The sequence below is a fragment of the Agrilus planipennis genome, unplaced genomic scaffold (genome assembly GCF_000699045.2).
Source record: "Agrilus planipennis isolate EAB-ADULT unplaced genomic scaffold, Apla_2.0 scaffold92, whole genome shotgun sequence".
Taxonomy (NCBI): Eukaryota; Metazoa; Arthropoda; class Insecta; order Coleoptera; family Buprestidae; genus Agrilus; species Agrilus planipennis.
The window spans coordinates 587,863-606,845 of record NW_020438900.1 but is presented as its reverse complement, the minus strand read 5'-3'; the positions used below and the strand labels follow the sequence as shown (position 1 = coordinate 606,845).

The window sequence follows — 18,983 nt, the reverse complement described above, 5'->3', positions numbered from 1 at the left end:
TTTCACAAATTTGATATATCTGGTATCTTATATTGATAAACACTACAACTGAACGTTAAATAACCAATTCTTGTTACTTTTTACTTACCTTAAAGCAGTATAAGTAAAAGAACACGATATAATCGTGCTGTATTTTCACGAAACTGACAGGTTACCTTTTAATTTTTAATGTGACAGATCCATAGATATTCATTTCGGGTAATTCTCTCAAATTGAAGTACTGGCTAATGTACAGCTTAATATTCATTCAGCCAGTTAGTTTATAGCAAAGTATTTTCTTTAAATCTCAAAGATCAGATCTAAATTAACGAATTTAATGTTTGTAATAACATTAGCTAGTTTATAAATAAAAAGCGAACATCTTAAACGAGTACATTTTTATTAACAAATTTTTAGGATTACATGGGGTTCCATGCATTAAGAAGTGTTTAAAAAGGGTACAAAAATTCTGATAAAAATGTCAGTAGTAACAACATCCTTAACGCAACATATACAGAGCAAAAGTTAGAACATTTATACATCTTTTGCATTAAATGTGCACTTTTGGGGAAACACCACTTAATGTGTACAATATTTCGTAAAATTTAGACCTATTCAAATAATTGCTGTGTTATGAATGTTTATTATTTGTTACAATAAGATTCAGAAGTGTTGTCATTAGTTCTTTCTTTTCTTCTTCGTGATTAGAAACTAATTGTAAGTTACAGTTACGATAATAGTCTCAGTAGGGATCTAAAGGGAACACTTTGTAAAAGTTGAGCGTAATCAATCAGTATTGCGGTACAACACCGGTAAAAACAGTTCAAAAGGAACCAGTCTAAAAAGCCAATCAGCTTCACAAAAGGAAGATATGTACAGGGTGTATCACAAAAGAGCTTTTCTCTTCACGTCTGATTATTTGGTTGAGAACACTATAGATGATATAGCTAAAAGATACAAATTTAAACTTTCAAGGATACACCCTGTTTTTATCGAATGTGTTTATCTTTCCATTGACATTCTACTGATAAGCTAATTTTCCTCATTTTAGCGGAAAATATACATATTCTAAACTCAATTAATATATCCACAACCCTATTTCTTAAAAGCACATGGTACATACTATGTAGTTAAATGATTAAAATTTAAACACACTTAGGCCAATGGAATACAAGAATGCCAAGTTCCTTTCCTTAGTTTCACGTTCATGATTTTCTTGTTTCTTCCTTGCAAACAGTTTGAACAATAATGAGACATTTTAACACATTTTAATTTTGTGCCTAACAACATCTGTTATGTGGACCACAGTTCATAACATTACATAAGTGCCCAAGTCGACAAAAATTGATTCCACATTATACTATAAATTGACAATTTTGGCAAATAATAGTGAGACATATGAAAGAGAATTAATGAATGGACGCAATGATAGTAGGATTATCTTTTCTTTTGTTCTACAAATGACGAAAGAATATTTTGCGAAATAGGAGTCACGTTTTAATGTAAAACTGTAAAACGAGTCTCCTATTTCAATAATAAATACTAGGTATGTAGTATTGAAGGAACTATCTAAACAAGGTATTTTTTTGTAGTTAATTATTTAATAGCAGGTGTGTTATATCGACCTTTAGTGAAAATTTTAAATAAAGTTCGCCATCACACACCCTGTATAGTAACTTTCTAACTTTAAAATTGGTAAACAAAATATAGTACTTACGTATTTATAATTAAAAATTTACCAAGGTATTAATTAATTGAAAAAGATGAAAGTTTATCTTATGACTTCATATTAAGAAACCCTAACATTTAATAGTGAAATGGCACCTTTTTTTCAGTTTTAACCAATTGCACAACTTTTATATTTATCAATAAAAGTTTATATAGCTAACTTGATTGAAATAAAGATTATATAAAAATTTCAATCTGCAGATTACTTACACATACCCATCTATACATCTACATATTTAAGAAGGGTAAATTGTGTTAAGTGTGTGGATGTCATAAAAAGGTATAATAAGGCATAGTGTATAAAAAATTAGAGCGATAGTATTCGAAACTGATTAGAAAAAGGGACTGATTTAATGTATAACAATTGTTTACCCCTTATACATAATCTACTGGGTGTATATTATAATTAAGTTATAGTTGGGTGAGTAGGCATAGGTAATTTGCCCCACGTAGCGAGAGGTTTCATAATTTTGTGCAAATTTTAATTTTTTTCTATGAACCCTCCAAAAAGGGTATGATTGGCCCCGGAAGTGCACTGATTGTGAGTGAATAAAGGGGATAAAATAAGATGACAAAACCTATGAACATATAATATTTTATTGAAACAAAGAAATGTATGGGACCTATGACTTCTGGGGCCCTTTCCATATGTCTACCCTGCTTGTTATGACCATTTATCTTTAAAGGAAATTTTAGTTTAACACCCGATATTTTATGCATTTGTATTGTTATCACAAGTTTTTATTGGAAATGGTTTCAAACTTTTATTTATGTTAAGGCTCCAGTAATTATTGTTGCATTACTCATGAAATTTATATTTTTACTTCATATTATTTATATCATAGGAAACATTAAGAGGCAATTGCAATTTGAAAATTGTTTGTAATCATTGAAGGAGAAATTAATAAAATTGGAATATTAATTTATGTTACAATAAGGGAGTTTGTTCTCATTATTTGGTTCTGGCCCAACAATTGTATAATTTAACAAAACTTACTCAATATATCACAGCTAAATACACATAAATTACAAAATTACTACATCAAGTTAAATACTCATACGATTAATGTACTATTAATTATCTATTATGGGCAACTTGTTGGATGTGTAGTGATGGACTGTGACTGTGCTTTAGTGACAAAAATTTTGTTTTACCTTATAGATTCAATAGCAACGTGTCTTTGGTGTTTGAATAGGCAATCGTGCTTGTGTTTGAGCAAAGACATTACTCCAAAAACATTATGAAAGTGATGGTCAGTCTTCTAGTTACTGATTCTTTCGCTCCTTCTTCAATTAATTGATCAATTCCGGTTGTACTTCTCTTTCTTCTGTTTCCTTTTCATGGTACAATCTTAACAGCTCGAGAGCATCTTGGGCTTGTCGTTTTTCACTTAAGAATCGACTTGAGGCTTCTTTAAGTTGCTCCAGAAATATTTTATCTGGGAATGTTATGTCAACCAAGGAATCAGGATCCATGTCGCTCAATAATTCCAAATCTGGAGCTCCCAGCAAGGATACGTGACACAAATTTTGTTTAAGCTTTCCAACCAAACCGGCCAGTTCAGGCCCCCCTTTTATATCATCCACCTGATCAGTAGATATACGACAAGGTGGAGAAGGTTGACACCATTTTTGGTCTCCTTTTAAAATCATAAGATTTGTATGCGGCTCAAGGGTTGCAAAGTATTCTTCGTCGTCTATTTCTGTCCCATCTACTTCCAAAACGACGGATACTTCGTCATCGTAACCGAATTTTTCGCACACTTTTGAGGTTAGATCAGACAACGAATTCGCAACAACACCTTTTCGAATTTCGCGAGTAACATTTGTAATTTTAAATGGCTTACCGTTTAGCGTTGAATCGTCCATCCTTGTAAGGCAGTGATTTAAAATATTTTTGATACAAGCCAAACAACTTTTATAAAACGTCAGTTACCGCCCTTTTCTCTTTGATGAAAAGTAGATAGACTGAGCTAGACGGGGTGGTTAAAAATAGTGGTAGTAAAAGCGCATGGCGGCACCGCCTAGCGTAGTACACAGGGTCAATGTTGTTTCTAGATAATTTTAAACAAAATCGATAAAGAAATGTCTCAGACAGTCACATTTTTCGTTGAACGATTTGTTAGGTTTCAAGGTGTGCCTTGGTGGTCGTTCACCCTTTTCGAAATTGTTGTGCCTCACTCTTAAAACACTTGTACCTTTCTAAATATATTCTTTTAACCACCGAACAATACCTTTTCAAATTCCCTTCAATTAAAAAAAATCTGAAGTCTTATTTAATGAAATTAGGTCTAACTAATCTTGACAATTATGTAACAATTGATTCATAATTCAAAACAGTAGTCGCAAGATGTCATTAGTTAATGAATGTATGTACAGGGTGTTTATTGCAGGGTGAAATTGGATAATTAGTTTTTGTCAAACTTTAAACAATTCAAAATTTTTTTATTTTTAAACGTAACAATAATAGATACATTTCTAAATTCTTATTAAATAATAAGCTAAAATGCCATTTATAAATAAACAAATTTTATTAAATGCTTATTTAAAAGACATTATTTTTTTGATTAGGCTAAAGGAGTCTATACAATTTATCAAACCAATAACCACATACAAACTAGGCAAAAATTAAAAGGATCTAATATGCGTACTAAATCTTTATGNTCCAAAAAAAATATTTAAAATGCATATTAAAAATGCATTTTGCCAAACCAAAGACGTTTCTTTAATTATCCTACAATTTCATGAATAAGCAGTAGGTACAGTACACTATAGCAATCAAAGTCTTTATTTCTACAAGAATTTTTTTTGGAAATCAGTTTGGTCCAAAAAAATACGACCCAGCAACATTAATAAACTACTAATAACAAAACAAATTCGTTTTGGTAAATTTGGTTGCTGAAAATGTAACTTAAAAATAGTTAACAACCGGTTTAGTTGTAAATAATATTGTACAGCGTTTGGGGTAAATGATTTGCGATGAATGATTGAATTTTTTCTTGTCGTGTAATTGGAGTATATTTTGGTAAGGGGAAAGTCTTCACAACAGAATCAGTCAAGGAGCGCAGCACCGGGGACAAATCAGCTTCCTAATTAATGAAAAAATAATTCAGAAATAGGTAATTAGTCAACACCTTAAAACAATAAACGCTCTGATTGGTTAATTAGGAAATTCAAAAACGATTACTAAAGGTGTCATCAGCTTAGGGGTCGTCAGTCCTAAGACTGGTTGAACACGCACCTCCACTCTTTCCTATCTCGATCTAATCATCGCCTTTAGCTAAAACTATTTCATCTCACATCCTTAATTATTTGTGAACACTAATTAATGGTGTATGAAATAAGAAGCTAGAAGCGTTTGGAATGTGGTGTTACAGGATAGAGAAAGTTAGAAATGGGGAGGTATCAGAATGAGTAGAAGAACAGAGGGCGCAATTGAAGTCAGTAAGAAATAGGGGATAGACTGATAGAACACCTTCTCCGGCATGATAAAAATTAGGTGAATAGAAAATATTAGAAATAAAGAGACATTAGAAAGAGTAGGAGAACAGAGGGTGTTAGGGAAGTCAATAAGAATTAGGCGAAATAGTTAGTTAGAAGCATTTTAGAAGCAGAAAAAGGAGTTAGGGATAGATAGAATTACATCTGGATTAGATTACTGTTCGCAAATATGTAATTTTCTCTAGTTTTAGAGAAATGCGAAGGTTGGCTTAAAATAGGAACGAGTGGAGGTGCTTTTTAAACTTACCGGTCCTTTTGTAAACTTTTCCAAACTTCTGACAGCCGTTTCAAAGTAATCTTCTCCGTAGCTCTTTCTCTGTTCGTGGCACAGTTGTAACCACATTTCTTGGGCTTGATCTCGTATGTCGTCGTCAGAAAGCCACGAGCTGCCAGCGGTGTATTCCCCGGGTGCGACAACAATCACTTCAACCCCACGGGGTCTCAGTTCTTGACGAAGACAAGACGCCTCTGCCTCGATCGCATTCAATAGGGCACTGTGTATACCTCTAACAGGTGATGCCACACTTGCCAAACCGGAAGTCATGAAGACTATACGTCCACGGGCACGACGAATTAGCGGAAGCATGATTTGGATGAGACGTGTGGGTCCAAGGAAATTTAGTTCTGTTGCTTTCCTTATAATCTAAAGAGAAACGAAAAGGCAAACACTTAATTAAAAGTGTTCCAAGATCTGGAATCGATCGTATTTGGAAAGCGAAAAAGTGGGCTAATAGGACACGGTTTTCTTTAACTTTTACCTCATCGAGATTTAATTACATCTCTTATATTAAAATAATAATATTATCGCTGCAGGCATTGAAATCTACAAGGACAGTTTGAAAAAATTAATGAGAGATATCAGTGTTCGTGACAAAGATTTACACAATTGATCTATCCAATCTTAGATTATCAAACTATTTGAAAAGGAAAATGACTTAGCCGATACTGATTTGGAGTTGGAAGAAAATTTGACTGAATTTGCCAAAATTTGGAATCATAAAGATGTGGGTCAGATTCAGATCACTGAATCACCTATAAGTTTTTGCTTTTCCTAGTATTCTTCTAATAATACAAAAGGTCCAATTCTTTGTTCTAAATAGAAAATTTTCTAATCATTGTGAATTATAGTGGGACAGACTGTAGGTATTCTCTCTGTTTCGAAAATAATGTCCATGTTTTCACATGATTCCATTTCCGTTGGAAATCAAAATTTTGTTTTGGTATTTCTGTTATCTGCTTTGGAAAAGAATGCCAATTCGTCTTTCATTTCAGTTTATTTGATGGGTTTCTCTTTCGGTTTGGAAATATGATATTATCATATTTTCGGTATTAGTAATTAAGGAGAATTGATTGTCTGCCAACTTCTACGACGCTTTACTTCTTTACTTTAAGCTTTAAATTGTTGAAAGGTTTCGCATTTTGTTTTGGCATTTAAGAATTTTTGAAAAATAAAGATAAATTGTGTCAGTTTGTTTGTTTTTAGTAATTATTGAAGAACTAAAGTATCTATTGTCAATTTCTTTTATTTTCCCCATTTACAACTCATGCCAAATAGTTTAATATTTATAGTTTGACAAGAATTTCAATTTTATATGCCTCGTGCTTCCACCATAACTTTTACCTATAGCAATATAGACGTTAGAGTTGTGTTAGAAATAAATTTAGACTTGGCATACGCAGTTATTTAATGACATAAAAGGATATAAATACGTTAACAAGAAGTTTTTTTTAACCCCCCTCTTATTAGTTATTAGTATTAGTATTATACGTTGTTGGTGAATTTTGTGAATAACTAAAATTAAAGAAAATATTTTATACACCTGAACTTATTTTTAGCGAACTAAATATCTACCGAAATACCCACATAAGTTGTCAGTTCCATATGTATAATCNGAAATAAATTTAGACTTGGCATACGCAGTTATTTAATGACATAAAAGGATATAAATACGTTAACAAGAAGTTTTTTTTAACCCCCCTCTTATTAGTTATTAGTATTAGTATTATACGTTGTTGGTGAATTTTGTGAATAACTAAAATTAAAGAAAAAGAGTTAAATATAAATAAAGTCTACTAAAAGTGATAACTACAAACATTACAGCCAACAGCTCAGCTATCTATATTTTTAATTACTAATTAAGTATTGTCAGACACATAATAGTCAGGGGATCAATTTTACATTTGCTCCAATTAGCCGCTTTTCTCGATTATCTCCCCGTTCCTTCCACTGATTAAAAATGATAAATGTACCAATATGGTAGCAAGTCGAAGAATATAATCTAGAAACATGCTCAACTTCAGGCATGGACGATTCGATACAAGTTTCAGGAGTTTGACCAGAAAACATTTTTACAAAAGGATATTCCTTATGGTACAAAGACAGGTGACACAAGGACAATTAATTGAGAACAATGTATCAAATTGTCCGTTTATGCGCTATTTATGTAAATATTTCCTTCGCTTGTTGTAAAAAATGGAAATCCGTTGTTCCAGCGGAATTCAAGATGAACCATAACACCCAGTCGGTGACGTCAGCACACCCACACTCTGCAGAGGCTTGAGTTTAATCGATAACCCACTATTTACCTACCCATGACGCAAGATGTAGCAGAATGGTAAAAAGTTTTATACAAAACATGTGAATAACATCAGTCCGGTTTTCCGATTTATTTTATCACATTCACCCTTGTTATTTAATTTGTTATTTTTTTTTAACATTCCCACCTGTTGACACCTACAATGCCATATAATTTGGGGAAATCGTAAAAAAAGTTACCTATCTATATTCATGAAGCATTTGCAAATTAGTACAGGCGTCACTTTTTGAAAAAACAAATATCATGGAAGACTTATAAATAGCGATTAGAAAAACCGAATTGTTTGAAGTTTTCAGTATCGTGGAAAGTTACTTTGAAATTAAAAGATCATAATCATAATTATAAGTATGTTTTCTTTCATTTTTTTTTTTTATTATTATTTTTTCATCAAAAATACTGTTTATGTCTTCGCTAAAATTGGTAGGTAGGTATGTATTTATGTACAATATTGAAACTTGGAATGGAATCACTTGCTTTACGCTCACAAATGATTAAAATAATATCGTTTTGATTTTGTTGAGAAGTATCATGAAGTAATTTAAATGTTTGCTCAAATAAGATATGTTTATTTTTGGAAATCTTAAAGCGAAGGGAATTCAAAGAATTTTATAAATAATACGATGATTGAGTCAAACTAAATTTAAAAACGTTTAAGGAATATCCAATAACTTAATAGTATCAGCGATTGGTGCAGCAGATTTTCATTTCTGATATATTATTTTCTTTACCTACCAAAGACATTTTTAGTTCTTTACATCATGTATAATTTGTTTCAAAACAGTACACTTAATTTTGAAACAATGACCTATACATACCAGCCTTTTTCGTTATCTATTTTGTTAAAACCAAATTATCGTAGTGATCATTTGACTTAATATAATTATATTCCCAAAAATGTTTTAAAATCAAACATATTTTCAGAGAATAAATGTACAAATTGCAAAAGCGCAATCACCAGCAAAAGCAGTCATGAAGAGCAAAAATACACCATTGATCCGTTTAACTCTTAATATTACATTGGAGGAGGGGGGAAGATGAATTTCGAGCGTCTCTAATACCACATAGTACTTAACAATTGAGCAAGTGTTTTAGTTTGCTCTCGATCTGCAGTGACGTGATGACAAATTCTATACCATCGCAAAATGAATTTCGCTTCTGCTTGACCGGGTAGGTACTGCGTTTTTATGGTTAACATGGTGGAAAATTGCAATGAAAATCCCTCAGCTACGTTTAGCAAATTGAAAATAAACAATTGCAGCTATTAACTGCATAATTTCGCACAGTGAAGAGAGTAAAACTCCAGAAGACCTACATAATCAAATGTATTTGCTCACTCAAATTCGAAGTCGTTAAAAGTCGGATTAAGAATTATTTTTAGGTGGTAGTTAGGTTAAAAATGTGTACATGACGTTTTTATTGGATCTGCTGCCAAATGATTAGTTTGTTTGTCAACTGTTGGTTATTTAAGCATGTAATTTTGCTTTCGTTTGCGAAAAATTTGGTTACTCCTTTACACGTACTAATGACGTAATAAATAGGTGCTTATTGAACTGTTTCTTCGTGAATCTTTTAATTAGGGGCGTCCAAGCCAAGATACTAGCATTGTTTTCAAAAATTACAACCACGAAGAAGTCTAAATTTTTATAGCAAAGCAAAAATTACAATTGCAAATGACTGAATCTGCCGTAGAAATAGCAGAATTTATTAGGTAACTTGTAATAATTTCAATTTTGACATGCTTTTTTAAAAAATATTAATTGATGACGCAGTAGGTGTATTTTGAAACATTTTAGAATTAATTAAAGAAAAGAAAATTATTATTATTAAGTTTCTTACAAATTTGATATATCTGGTATCTNTGCTGGGATTTTATTTTTACAAATTCTGGTTCAAATTGTAATTTTTATTACTTTCGCTTAGGAAGCAATGGGCTAGTGGGATAAATTGTAGATATCGCTTTAATATTTGTGTAAATTTTCCTTTTTAATTTTCTCCGTGACGTCAATCGAAAGAGTAAAAGAACATTTTCTTTTATATTAATCGATATTTGCTTTAAAGAGAAGATATTGTGAAAAGTTTTCGTTTCTTTTTTAATTTCTGTAGACTCTTTTATTGTTTATTGCAATCGAGATTCGACTGTATTTCAATATATATATATATATATTCACGTGTAATTTACAGCGTAGGAACAAAAATAAATTTGCTCCTTCTATTTATACTCCGCAAGCTTTTAGCCAAATAGTTTTATTTTGATATAATTAGTATTATTTTCCATTTTCTCTTCCCGTTCATTCTTTAATTCGTTTATATATGTTGGTAGGTTGTTTTAGCAAAAGCAAAACAGTATGACTTATTTTTAGTACTGTGACGAAATTGTAGTATTTTGTTCTAACAACCGATTGTATTTCATTTAATTCGAATAATTTGTTGATTATGAGGGCCGTTTTAATATATTATGATATTGCAATATGGCTTCTTGAATAAACTTAGAAACAAGTCAATTTTGTATGTAATGCTACATCTAATGTACCTGGGGAGGTAGCCATTCGATTTCTCCCAGAGCGATCCAGGAAGCGGCGTTAATAACTGCCCAGAGTCCTGGTGCCCCGTCGGGAAGATGTTCGACGGCGTACAGACTGGCCGCAAGGATCTGCGTCTCAGAGGAGACATCTAGTTGAAGGACGTGCAAGCGTCCCGACGACTCCTCCTTCAGTTCTTGCGCAAGGGGATTGTCGGCGGCATTTTGGAATCCCGCAAATACCGTGAAACCAAGGTCATCCAGGTACCGGGCGAGGGCGCTGCCTATTCTTGAATCGCATCCTGTTATAAGGATCGCCTTACCTGCGACTGTAACCTTAAAACAAAAGGGAAATAAAAAATTAATTACCGGGTTGTTTCAAAATAAATTTTATTCGAAAAGCCACGGAAAAAGAACGGCAGCGGACATTGCTACCAGAAAGGGGTAGCAAATTTATCTCCTCCCAAAATATTACTCGATATTAGGCAGTACCTTAAGGGAATGTTAATTACTTTGTTTTTACAATTAGTTTAATTTGAATACAAACCACTATGAAGGGCTAACAGGATAATTAAACATTATACGTATATGTTGCTAAATAAATACAAGCACAGTAGATTGTGACTTTTCACAAGTCTAAAATAAAATATTAACTTAAAATTCCTAATTATTTGTCTTTGAAAAATAGTTTGAAATTTGGGTCTTATAAACAAGTTAAACTTATTTTTTTTATTGCTAATGTGTAATCAAGGTGCATGGCCTCACTCAAGCGTTGGTACTAGTGAATGAGCCAAGTATTTTGACATTTTTCGGGAGTGAACATGACGAAAGCTTTACCAAGGTATTACTCGAGTTTAGTGACTCCTAAACAAAATGCAATTAGAAACATTATTAATAGATAACTTCAAAATAAATACATTATCAATTTAAACAGGGCTTAAAATTAGGAAATTGGGGAAAGGAACTGGGCCCTTTTTGAGTCATTCTGAGTAAAAAAAAGATTCCAAAGCTGAATTGGTAACGCTCATAACATTTTTCGTATACAAGTAAATTAAAAATGTGAATTTGCAAGCACAGATACGAAATTATTATTGAAAGGTATAAAATTAGGAACATTATTAATAGATAAAATTTGAATTTAAACAGGGATTACGTGATTGAAAAATTATTAATTTGAGAATCAAAGGAATCGAAGGAAATTGGGGTAAGGAACTGGGCCCTTTTTGAGTCATTCTGAGTAAAAAAAAGATTCCAAAGCTGAATTGGTGACGCTCATAACATTTTTCGTATACAAGTAAATTAAAAATGTGAATTTGCAAGCATAGATACGAAATTATTATTGAAAGGTATGAAGTGCACTGGAAGTAGATGAAGATGTTCTTCACTTATTTCCTAGATAATATTCAGATTTACTTCTTTCGCAAAATAAATACGATTTTTGTTATGATTATTCCATTTTTTGGTTTCTGATGCTTTAAGTAGCCCTTGTAATGGCTTTAATTTAAGGAATAAACGCCCAAGTGAAGAGATATACGGTCGGTTGGCATTCATCTGCTAGCGCTAGCAATGTAAGCGGCAAATTTGCAGGCCGAGTACTCCTTACTGTTTCCCGAATGGGGAAGAGTTCGCGGCGATTCCATCAGTTTACTGCACCTGGATAGTTTTTGTACGTGCGTGAGTTGTTGGTTATTAGCATATCTACATGCTTAACAAGAAATATTCATATTGTTCCATATATATTTTCTGACCTATAAGTCTCGGGTGCAAAGGAACTACAAATCATGAGTTATTATGGAAAATAGTCGATTAAGCTTTAGTATAATATTTTCATTTCGAGTTCAGAATGGGCTACAAAGACGAAACAAAACCTGATATAAAATCGCAATTGACAAATCACTTTTATTTTACTAGAAAGCTAATGTATACTCCGTATTTTATTAAATGCTCCGGATAGCAGCTGTGTTGTCTTCATATTCAACTGTGAAGGAAAATGCTATTTTGGGCTCAAGACCTAACTGATAGGATTCACTCTAGTGAAATGATGGCTTTTTAATTATTATTAGATCGTTAAAGGAAAGAAGCGCATCTAGAGAATGAAGTCTTTCAGAGCTTTATTAGTATTAAGCTTTTTCTTCGTAATATATGATCAGGTCCAGATTTTAAAACGAGGAAGATTGAAGTAGGCCATATAAATTCAGAAACCTCGGGTAATCGATAAAGGTGATCATTAATTTTATGCTACGTGACTTAAAAAAAAAAGAAATGATTGCCAAATTATTTACATCATTCTGGGCAGCTTGGTAGGTACGTGTTTCGAAGCACGACTTGTCATTTCTACATTTACAAAAATTCCGACTATTTATCATCACTTTACATTAAAATAAACTTTTCTGAAAATAAAACTCGGTTTAAACACATTTTTATCTCGAATATATTAAATACACAAAAGATTGTATCTATTGTAGTACCTAATGAATAGGTACCTACCTGAAAGGTAATTATTGAGAAATTCCAGTACATATATCGTATTCTCTATCGTTAATTTCATTTTTGTACCTCGTTCTCAGACAATAAAAGTGTCACTGATATGGGAGGCATGTTATTGTGAAACATAAAGAAAAGTCATCAAGTTTTTGTTGTTGGCTAGAATTGCTTATTACCTTTTACGTCTATGGCCCTTGTAATCAGTTATCTGATTAAAATGTATATCATATAATTCGTATTAGAGGTAAGCTTGAAAATTGAATCGATGAAGCTTTCAAGTGATGTAACTATAGATATGTATCTTCACCACCTAAAGAAGGCACAGTGTGTCGAAATAATTATAGTGGTTATAATAAATTATTTGTAAACTCCAAGGGTTTTTTATTTTATTATTTTAGAAGTAAGATTTATAAAATTAAAGAAAATATTTTATACACCTGAACTTATTTTTAGCGAACTAAATATCTACCGAAATACCCACATAAGTTGTCAGTTCCATATGTATAATCTAGCGCCTTGGTCAGTTGGCTTATCATTTCACTTTTTGTCTATTCTAATGTAATACAACATAAATATAAAGATTATTACCATGCCTAGACGTAAAAACGTTGAATCTCTAACGATGGCGATAGTAATCTGTCTTAAATACGTACCGCTTGTCACTGTTTAGGCTAACGTACAGACGTTAAAAGTCTAAGAAACGCTTCATCTATAATTTTTTTTAAATGAACTGTGTTGAGCTATAAGCTTGTTAATAAATGATCAAAATATGTAAATATGCATTTCGTAGTTTCTACTTTTAGCATTCAACGAGTTCATTCATTAGCTTTTCGAAATAGACAGATTTCTATTTAAGAATCTTTATGTAATCCAATAAATTACGTATTGAAGATTGAAACTTTAAACTGAAGTAAATTCCGTTTTCTTAAAATATTCGAACACGTAAAAATAAGGTATGTAAGTGATTGTTACAAGTAGAGGATTCCTATACATAATATCAAATGTTGTACCGTTTGCTGTGCTCGAAATGTATTGGCACAATGTCAAAAGTTAAAAAAACGCGAATGCTATCTCACAACTCATCCTGTAAACATTCAATTTTATGAAACAAAATTCCTTCTGAAATAGATTTATTAGCGTTAACACCACAATCATTTTGACATAAAGGCATCAGTTTTCATTTACTGCTATTTAGAATTCTAGGTTACAATTGCAAAGTTGTTCCAATTTTCATACAATGACCTTAATGTAGGGGTAGCGTCTTCAACAATTGACCTTTATTTAGTTTATTACGTTCATTCTAACAATAATAATTCTTCCAAACGATTTTACTTTTATATATATATATTTTTTTTTAATCTGCTGGTACCATGTGATTTTTAACCCTCTATGGCGCGCATATCGGTGATTCCCCGTCATAAGTACGTTAGATATAATATCCTCTGGGGTTAGGTTCGGCTGTTCAATTGTTTAGGTTTAACTAGGTGCAACTTTTTGATGCTTTCAAATTTCTTTTAATATAAACACTGTATTCGTTATTTTTAATATATTTTTACCCATATAGGATTATTTACTACACCAGTAACATTTTAGGGAGTTGTTTTCCGATATCGGTGCAAGAGGCGTGTTCTGATGCTACAATATCTTAAGCGTGTCATGGCGGCTTAAAGAATAATCGACAAAAATATCTATTTGTTATTGTGATTATTGTTATTATAAATTCGTAATTCAATTGCTGATAATATCCCTACTTTATACATACTGATTATAATATCTCGTGTTCACGTAATGTTAAAAAGTCAGTGAATAAATTTTGACTAGAAACATTTACACCTGCGTATGAAGTGTAATAAAAGTATCTTGTAACACCGTTGTTTAATGGGCTATAAAACTTATGTTGGTAATAAAAGTAAAACTTAATGAATGTATATATGCATTTTCCAGAAATTGTTTTTGCGCTAGCACTAGATAGAAAATAAATTAAAGCACATTTGTAGACGATTATAATTATGAAAAGTAACAGAGTTAATTAATGAGGTGGTCAACCGTAATAGGGTTGTTAATGAGCTATTAAAAGCTACTGAAGATTAAATTACCTTAAGATTATGATAAAAGAGGACAGCTCCCAACGTAACTATCGTAAACCATATAAACAAAGTGAACGTAGTGACCTGCGATATCCTTAGAAGGTTCAGGATGTTGCTAAGAATTAAGGCAGTCCCATGGCAGAAAAACAAAAGCGGCAAGACTCGGTCTAAGAGATCCCATGGTACTTCTTGCTGGCTTTGTGGAATTGGTTGTAACAAAGCAGCTGATGATCGTCTCCTGGACGGGGACTTGACCAGTCCGATGGAGGGTGGCTTTTTAAGGGAAGGTCTTCTTTTGAAGGGACCGCTCATTCTGGTAGTACTCGCGAAGTATTCTGTAACACCGCAAAATCGAAACTAACTGATTCCACCTCAAGACTTGACTGGAATCTAAAATACTTGGATTCGGCTTGCGATCTATTTTAAAACGAGTGAGTTAACTATTTTAGTGGTTGTAGATGTATGTATGTATATATATAAATTTGCCTAGGGGACCGGCGTTTGTCTTTGGGATGCCTCCAAAAAAATTACGGCCGGTCAGGCTAATCTAATCCAGTCTAATGCTTTTTTAACGTTATTAATTGATTATGGCGTTTCGACTTTAAAAAAATTAAGGCCCTTGCCGAGTTTTAAATAAATTTCCTCGGGATTAAGCACCGCGCTCGACATCCTATAAATAGAAAATTGAAAGTTGTTTTGTTCGAAACATTATTTAGAAACAAACCGAACAGCCAACGGGCTCCTTTGAAGTTGTAATTGCAGTTTATAGATGTTGTTCAAGAGAAATGGGCTCAATTTAGCGGAAACATTTCTAGGTCACCATTTGAAGGTCATCACGTGCCAAAGGGGGAGAGGAAGGCGCTACCTAACAAAAGTTAATGTTGATTACCTCAATCGGTAGGTAAATATGCGATATTCCTAAACCGAAAACACGTCTGTTTTGATTAACCGTGTCTATACATAGACTTATTTGTTAGAAACTTATACCCCACATTATAAACAAAAATCAATGTTAGTTTTTACCACAATATATTAACGACACACCTGAAGACTGCCTAGACCAGTTGCGGCTCTTCAAGTTTCCTTAAAAAAATCAAAAGCTAAACAACAGACTTGCTCTTTATGACCAACGTTATAATGCATATCAACGAACTAAATCTAAAGCTTCAAGGAATAGGAAACACTGCATTTTCGTTATTGGAAGAAGTAGTTGGTTTTGAAAGTAAAATGCTTCTTTTGACAGAAGATGTGGGATTGGGCATTTTATTTTATTTCCATACCATAAGGAACTATTAGAATGGAAACAATGTTTCTATTGACTGTAATGGTTACTTCACAAGAACGATCAAAACAATGGTGGATGGCTTTCCCGAACGATTTGATCAGTTCAAAATAAATAAGCTTACCTTGGCTTTCATTGCAAATACTCTCAAATTAAACAAACAACTAAATTTTACTTCATTTAATATCAATGCTGGTTCATTTGTAATTCAATTACTAGATTTAAAAAGCAAAGATTTGCGGAAGTCGAAACTATAGCTTAGAAGAGCTAAAAAGGCAGAAATGTCTTTTGATATTGCAGCAGTAGTGGACAGCTCTAAAAGGGATGCTTAAGCCTGAGAAACTAAGTTTCGATACCTCGAATAGTATTTCGGAATGCTTTGAGTGCAATAACGATCTTTGGATCTTTTCTGTGAACTTAATAAAGGACAAACTAAGAAGGCAAACAACTTATTAAAAATTAGAGTCAACTCTTAAACTAAAAACTACTAGGTGTTGGACTAAACATTCTAGAAAATGAAAATAATGTAAGGTCAAAGATCATTGATTTTTTGATATAATTTCAGTTTTGTTTAGCATACTACCATATTTTGTAACATAGTAACAATATAAAAAATAATGAAAGTAGTATTTTATTTAATTAGCACTTTTTTATCCGATACAAATTTTAAAAAAAGCCAAACTAAAAATTCGGGGCTCTTTGAAATTTGCGATCAGTAATCAAATAATTCGCCCTTATTTTTTACTCCTGTTTCTCTTTTTCTTTATTGTGCTATCCTGTGCTTTATATCGCTACTACTCCTTCCGTCCTGGCTTATCTGACTTCCTAGATACCTAAAATCAGCCACTTCTTCTAATCATTCATCTTCTATCTTTCGATTCGCTCTTTCCCTATTTTTTCTTCCCTTGCATACCAGTATTTTTGTTTTACTTTTATTAATTTTCATATAATATTGTTTAATCACGTTGTAGCTTCTTCAAGAGTTGCTGAACACTAATAAACGTATATTTTGGAAATTGCCGTAAAGCTTTTTGAAAATGATTGTTTTAATCAACATTTATAATGAAAGGTCATTAGAAATAGTAAAAATAGCGCGAGTGTCTATCCATCATACCGGAAGTGGGCCACCTATTTTCGACGTTTTCTACCCCAAGACTACCGTCTCCTACCACCACTCAACTCAATTTTCTTCCCACTCTCAACATATCTATTTCCTTTCCGGTGATGTATAACTTTAGGGTTGATCTCCCTACTCGAGGGGGGGTTTTAATCGACAAAAATCGGGCACTACCTCCTTTCTGGAGTTGTCTCTTGGAAATTTTCCCTCCTCAAGAATAATCTTAACAAAAAAAAAGAAATAGTAATGAAAAATGACCAACTTATTAGGAATAGTTCAACGATTTTATGTAGATACATAAGAAACTTTCATTTATTATTCTCCATTCTCTGATTTAAATTAATCCTAAGTAAATTGGTTTGAATATACAAAAGCGCGTTCACATATCTGCGTAGCAGATTTGTAAATAACATTTTTGGAGTTTCAGCTTTTCATTATTCCTGTCGTTGCCATTTTCCGTTCAACTTTTTATTACTGCTTTCTGTATCTACACGTGTATCCTGATTTGATTGGAAATAAAACCGATCAAGCCGAAATTGAAAAAATTCTACATACCTACTTTTTCAGCGCTCTTTTGTTCGTTTATGCGATTGAAGTAATCAAAGCCGAACTTTCCGGTTTTCTTCTTTGCTAACTATTGTTTTGTTTTTCTCTTTTTCGTTGTTATAGAAACAGGCGCGTAAATTCAGGAGTATTATATTTTACGTGTTTCAGCATTTATTAGTTAACATTTTGTCTCTAACGTGTTAATCCAAACTAATGCGTATTATAAATGCGAATGTGAGTTTGTTTGTTGTTTGCTGCATTTTCACGCCTTATCTACTCAATCGATTATCACCAAAAATTAGTACACATTGTGTGGGGTACGGAAAAGGACATTAGGTATCTTTTCATCATCATAAGGTAGTCAGTAGTAAGACTGGTTAGACACGCACCTCCACTCTTCCTTATCCTTAGTTAATTTTTTTTGGAGCAGTTCTTTTGCGTTTTCTTAATTTTAAAACAGTATGAAAATAAATAAAAGTAAAATAAAAATACTGGTATGCAAGGGAAGAAAAAGTAGGGAAAGAGCGAATATAAAGATAGGAGACGAAAAATTAGAAGAAGTGGCCGATTTTAGGTATCTAGGAAGTCAGATAAGTCAGGACGGACGGAGTAGTAGGGATATAAAGCAATGGATAGCGCAGGGTGGGGTCGCTCTCAATAAAGAGAGGTTGTTAAAGGTATACGTTTGGAGAACGGCGTTGTACAGGTGCGAAACATGGACAGTGAGCGCGGCGGAAAAGAAAAGGTTAGAAGCGTTCGAAATCTGGTATTACAGGGGAATGATGAGGATACCGTGGGTAGAGAAGGTTAGAAACGAAGAGGTATTAGAAAGAATAGGAGAACCGAGGACTCTACGGGAGACAATAAGAAATAGTTGAGATAGGTTAGTGGGGCATCTTCTCAGGCATGAAGATCTAGTCAAAGACATATTAGTGGCAGAAACGGAAGTTAGGAGGGGTAGAGGCAGACCTAGATTAGATTACTGTTCGTAAATACTTAAGTATATAAGTTTGTTCTAGTTAATGCGAAGATTAGCTCAGGATAGGAAAGAGTGGAGGTGCGTGTCCAACCAATCTTAGGACTGACGACCTTATGATGATGATCTTCACTTCAAATATTATCTCCACAGTTCTGGTATTCATTG

General features: G+C 32.8%; 2 protein-coding genes across 2 annotated transcripts; both read right to left on the bottom strand.

The window, feature by feature from the left end:
• Positions 1–360: 360 nt before the first annotated feature.
• LOC108734973 (DNA fragmentation factor subunit alpha-like) lies at positions 361–4,045 on the bottom strand. The gene has a single exon (XM_018466753.2). The coding sequence runs from the start codon at positions 3,574–3,576 to the stop codon at positions 3,001–3,003; it is 576 nt and encodes a 191-aa protein (XP_018322255.1). The 5' UTR covers positions 3,577–4,045; the 3' UTR covers positions 361–3,000.
• Positions 4,046–4,372: 327 nt separating this feature from the next.
• On the bottom strand, positions 4,373–15,296 carry LOC108734986 (D-beta-hydroxybutyrate dehydrogenase, mitochondrial). Its single transcript, XM_018466767.2, has 4 exons — positions 14,904–15,296; positions 10,336–10,659; positions 5,456–5,851; positions 4,373–4,796 (listed from the first exon to the last, which is right to left on the bottom strand). Exons 1-4 carry the CDS (start codon positions 15,204–15,206, stop codon positions 4,641–4,643), a joined length of 1,179 nt encoding a protein of 392 aa, XP_018322269.1. The 5' UTR covers positions 15,207–15,296; the 3' UTR covers positions 4,373–4,640.
• Between the last annotated feature and the right edge of the window lie 3,687 nt (positions 15,297–18,983).

Bases quoted from the DNA above. Each gene is read 5' to 3' on its own strand.
- LOC108734973 (XM_018466753.2), bottom strand. From the start codon at position 3,576: ATGGACGATTCAACGCTAAACGGTAAGCCATTTAAAATTACAAATGTT.
- LOC108734986 (XM_018466767.2), bottom strand. From the start codon at position 15,206: ATGAGCGGTCCCTTCAAAAGAAGACCTTCCCTTAAAAAGCCACCCTCC. The intron at 10,660-14,903 runs GTAATTTAATCT...TTTTGTTTTAAG, and splicing joins TCTTTTATCATAATCTTAAG to GTTACAGTCGCAGGTAAGGC. The intron at 4,797-5,455 runs GTAAGTTTAAAA...TTCATTAATTAG, and splicing joins AAAAGTTTACAAAAGGACCG to GAAGCTGATTTGTCCCCGGT.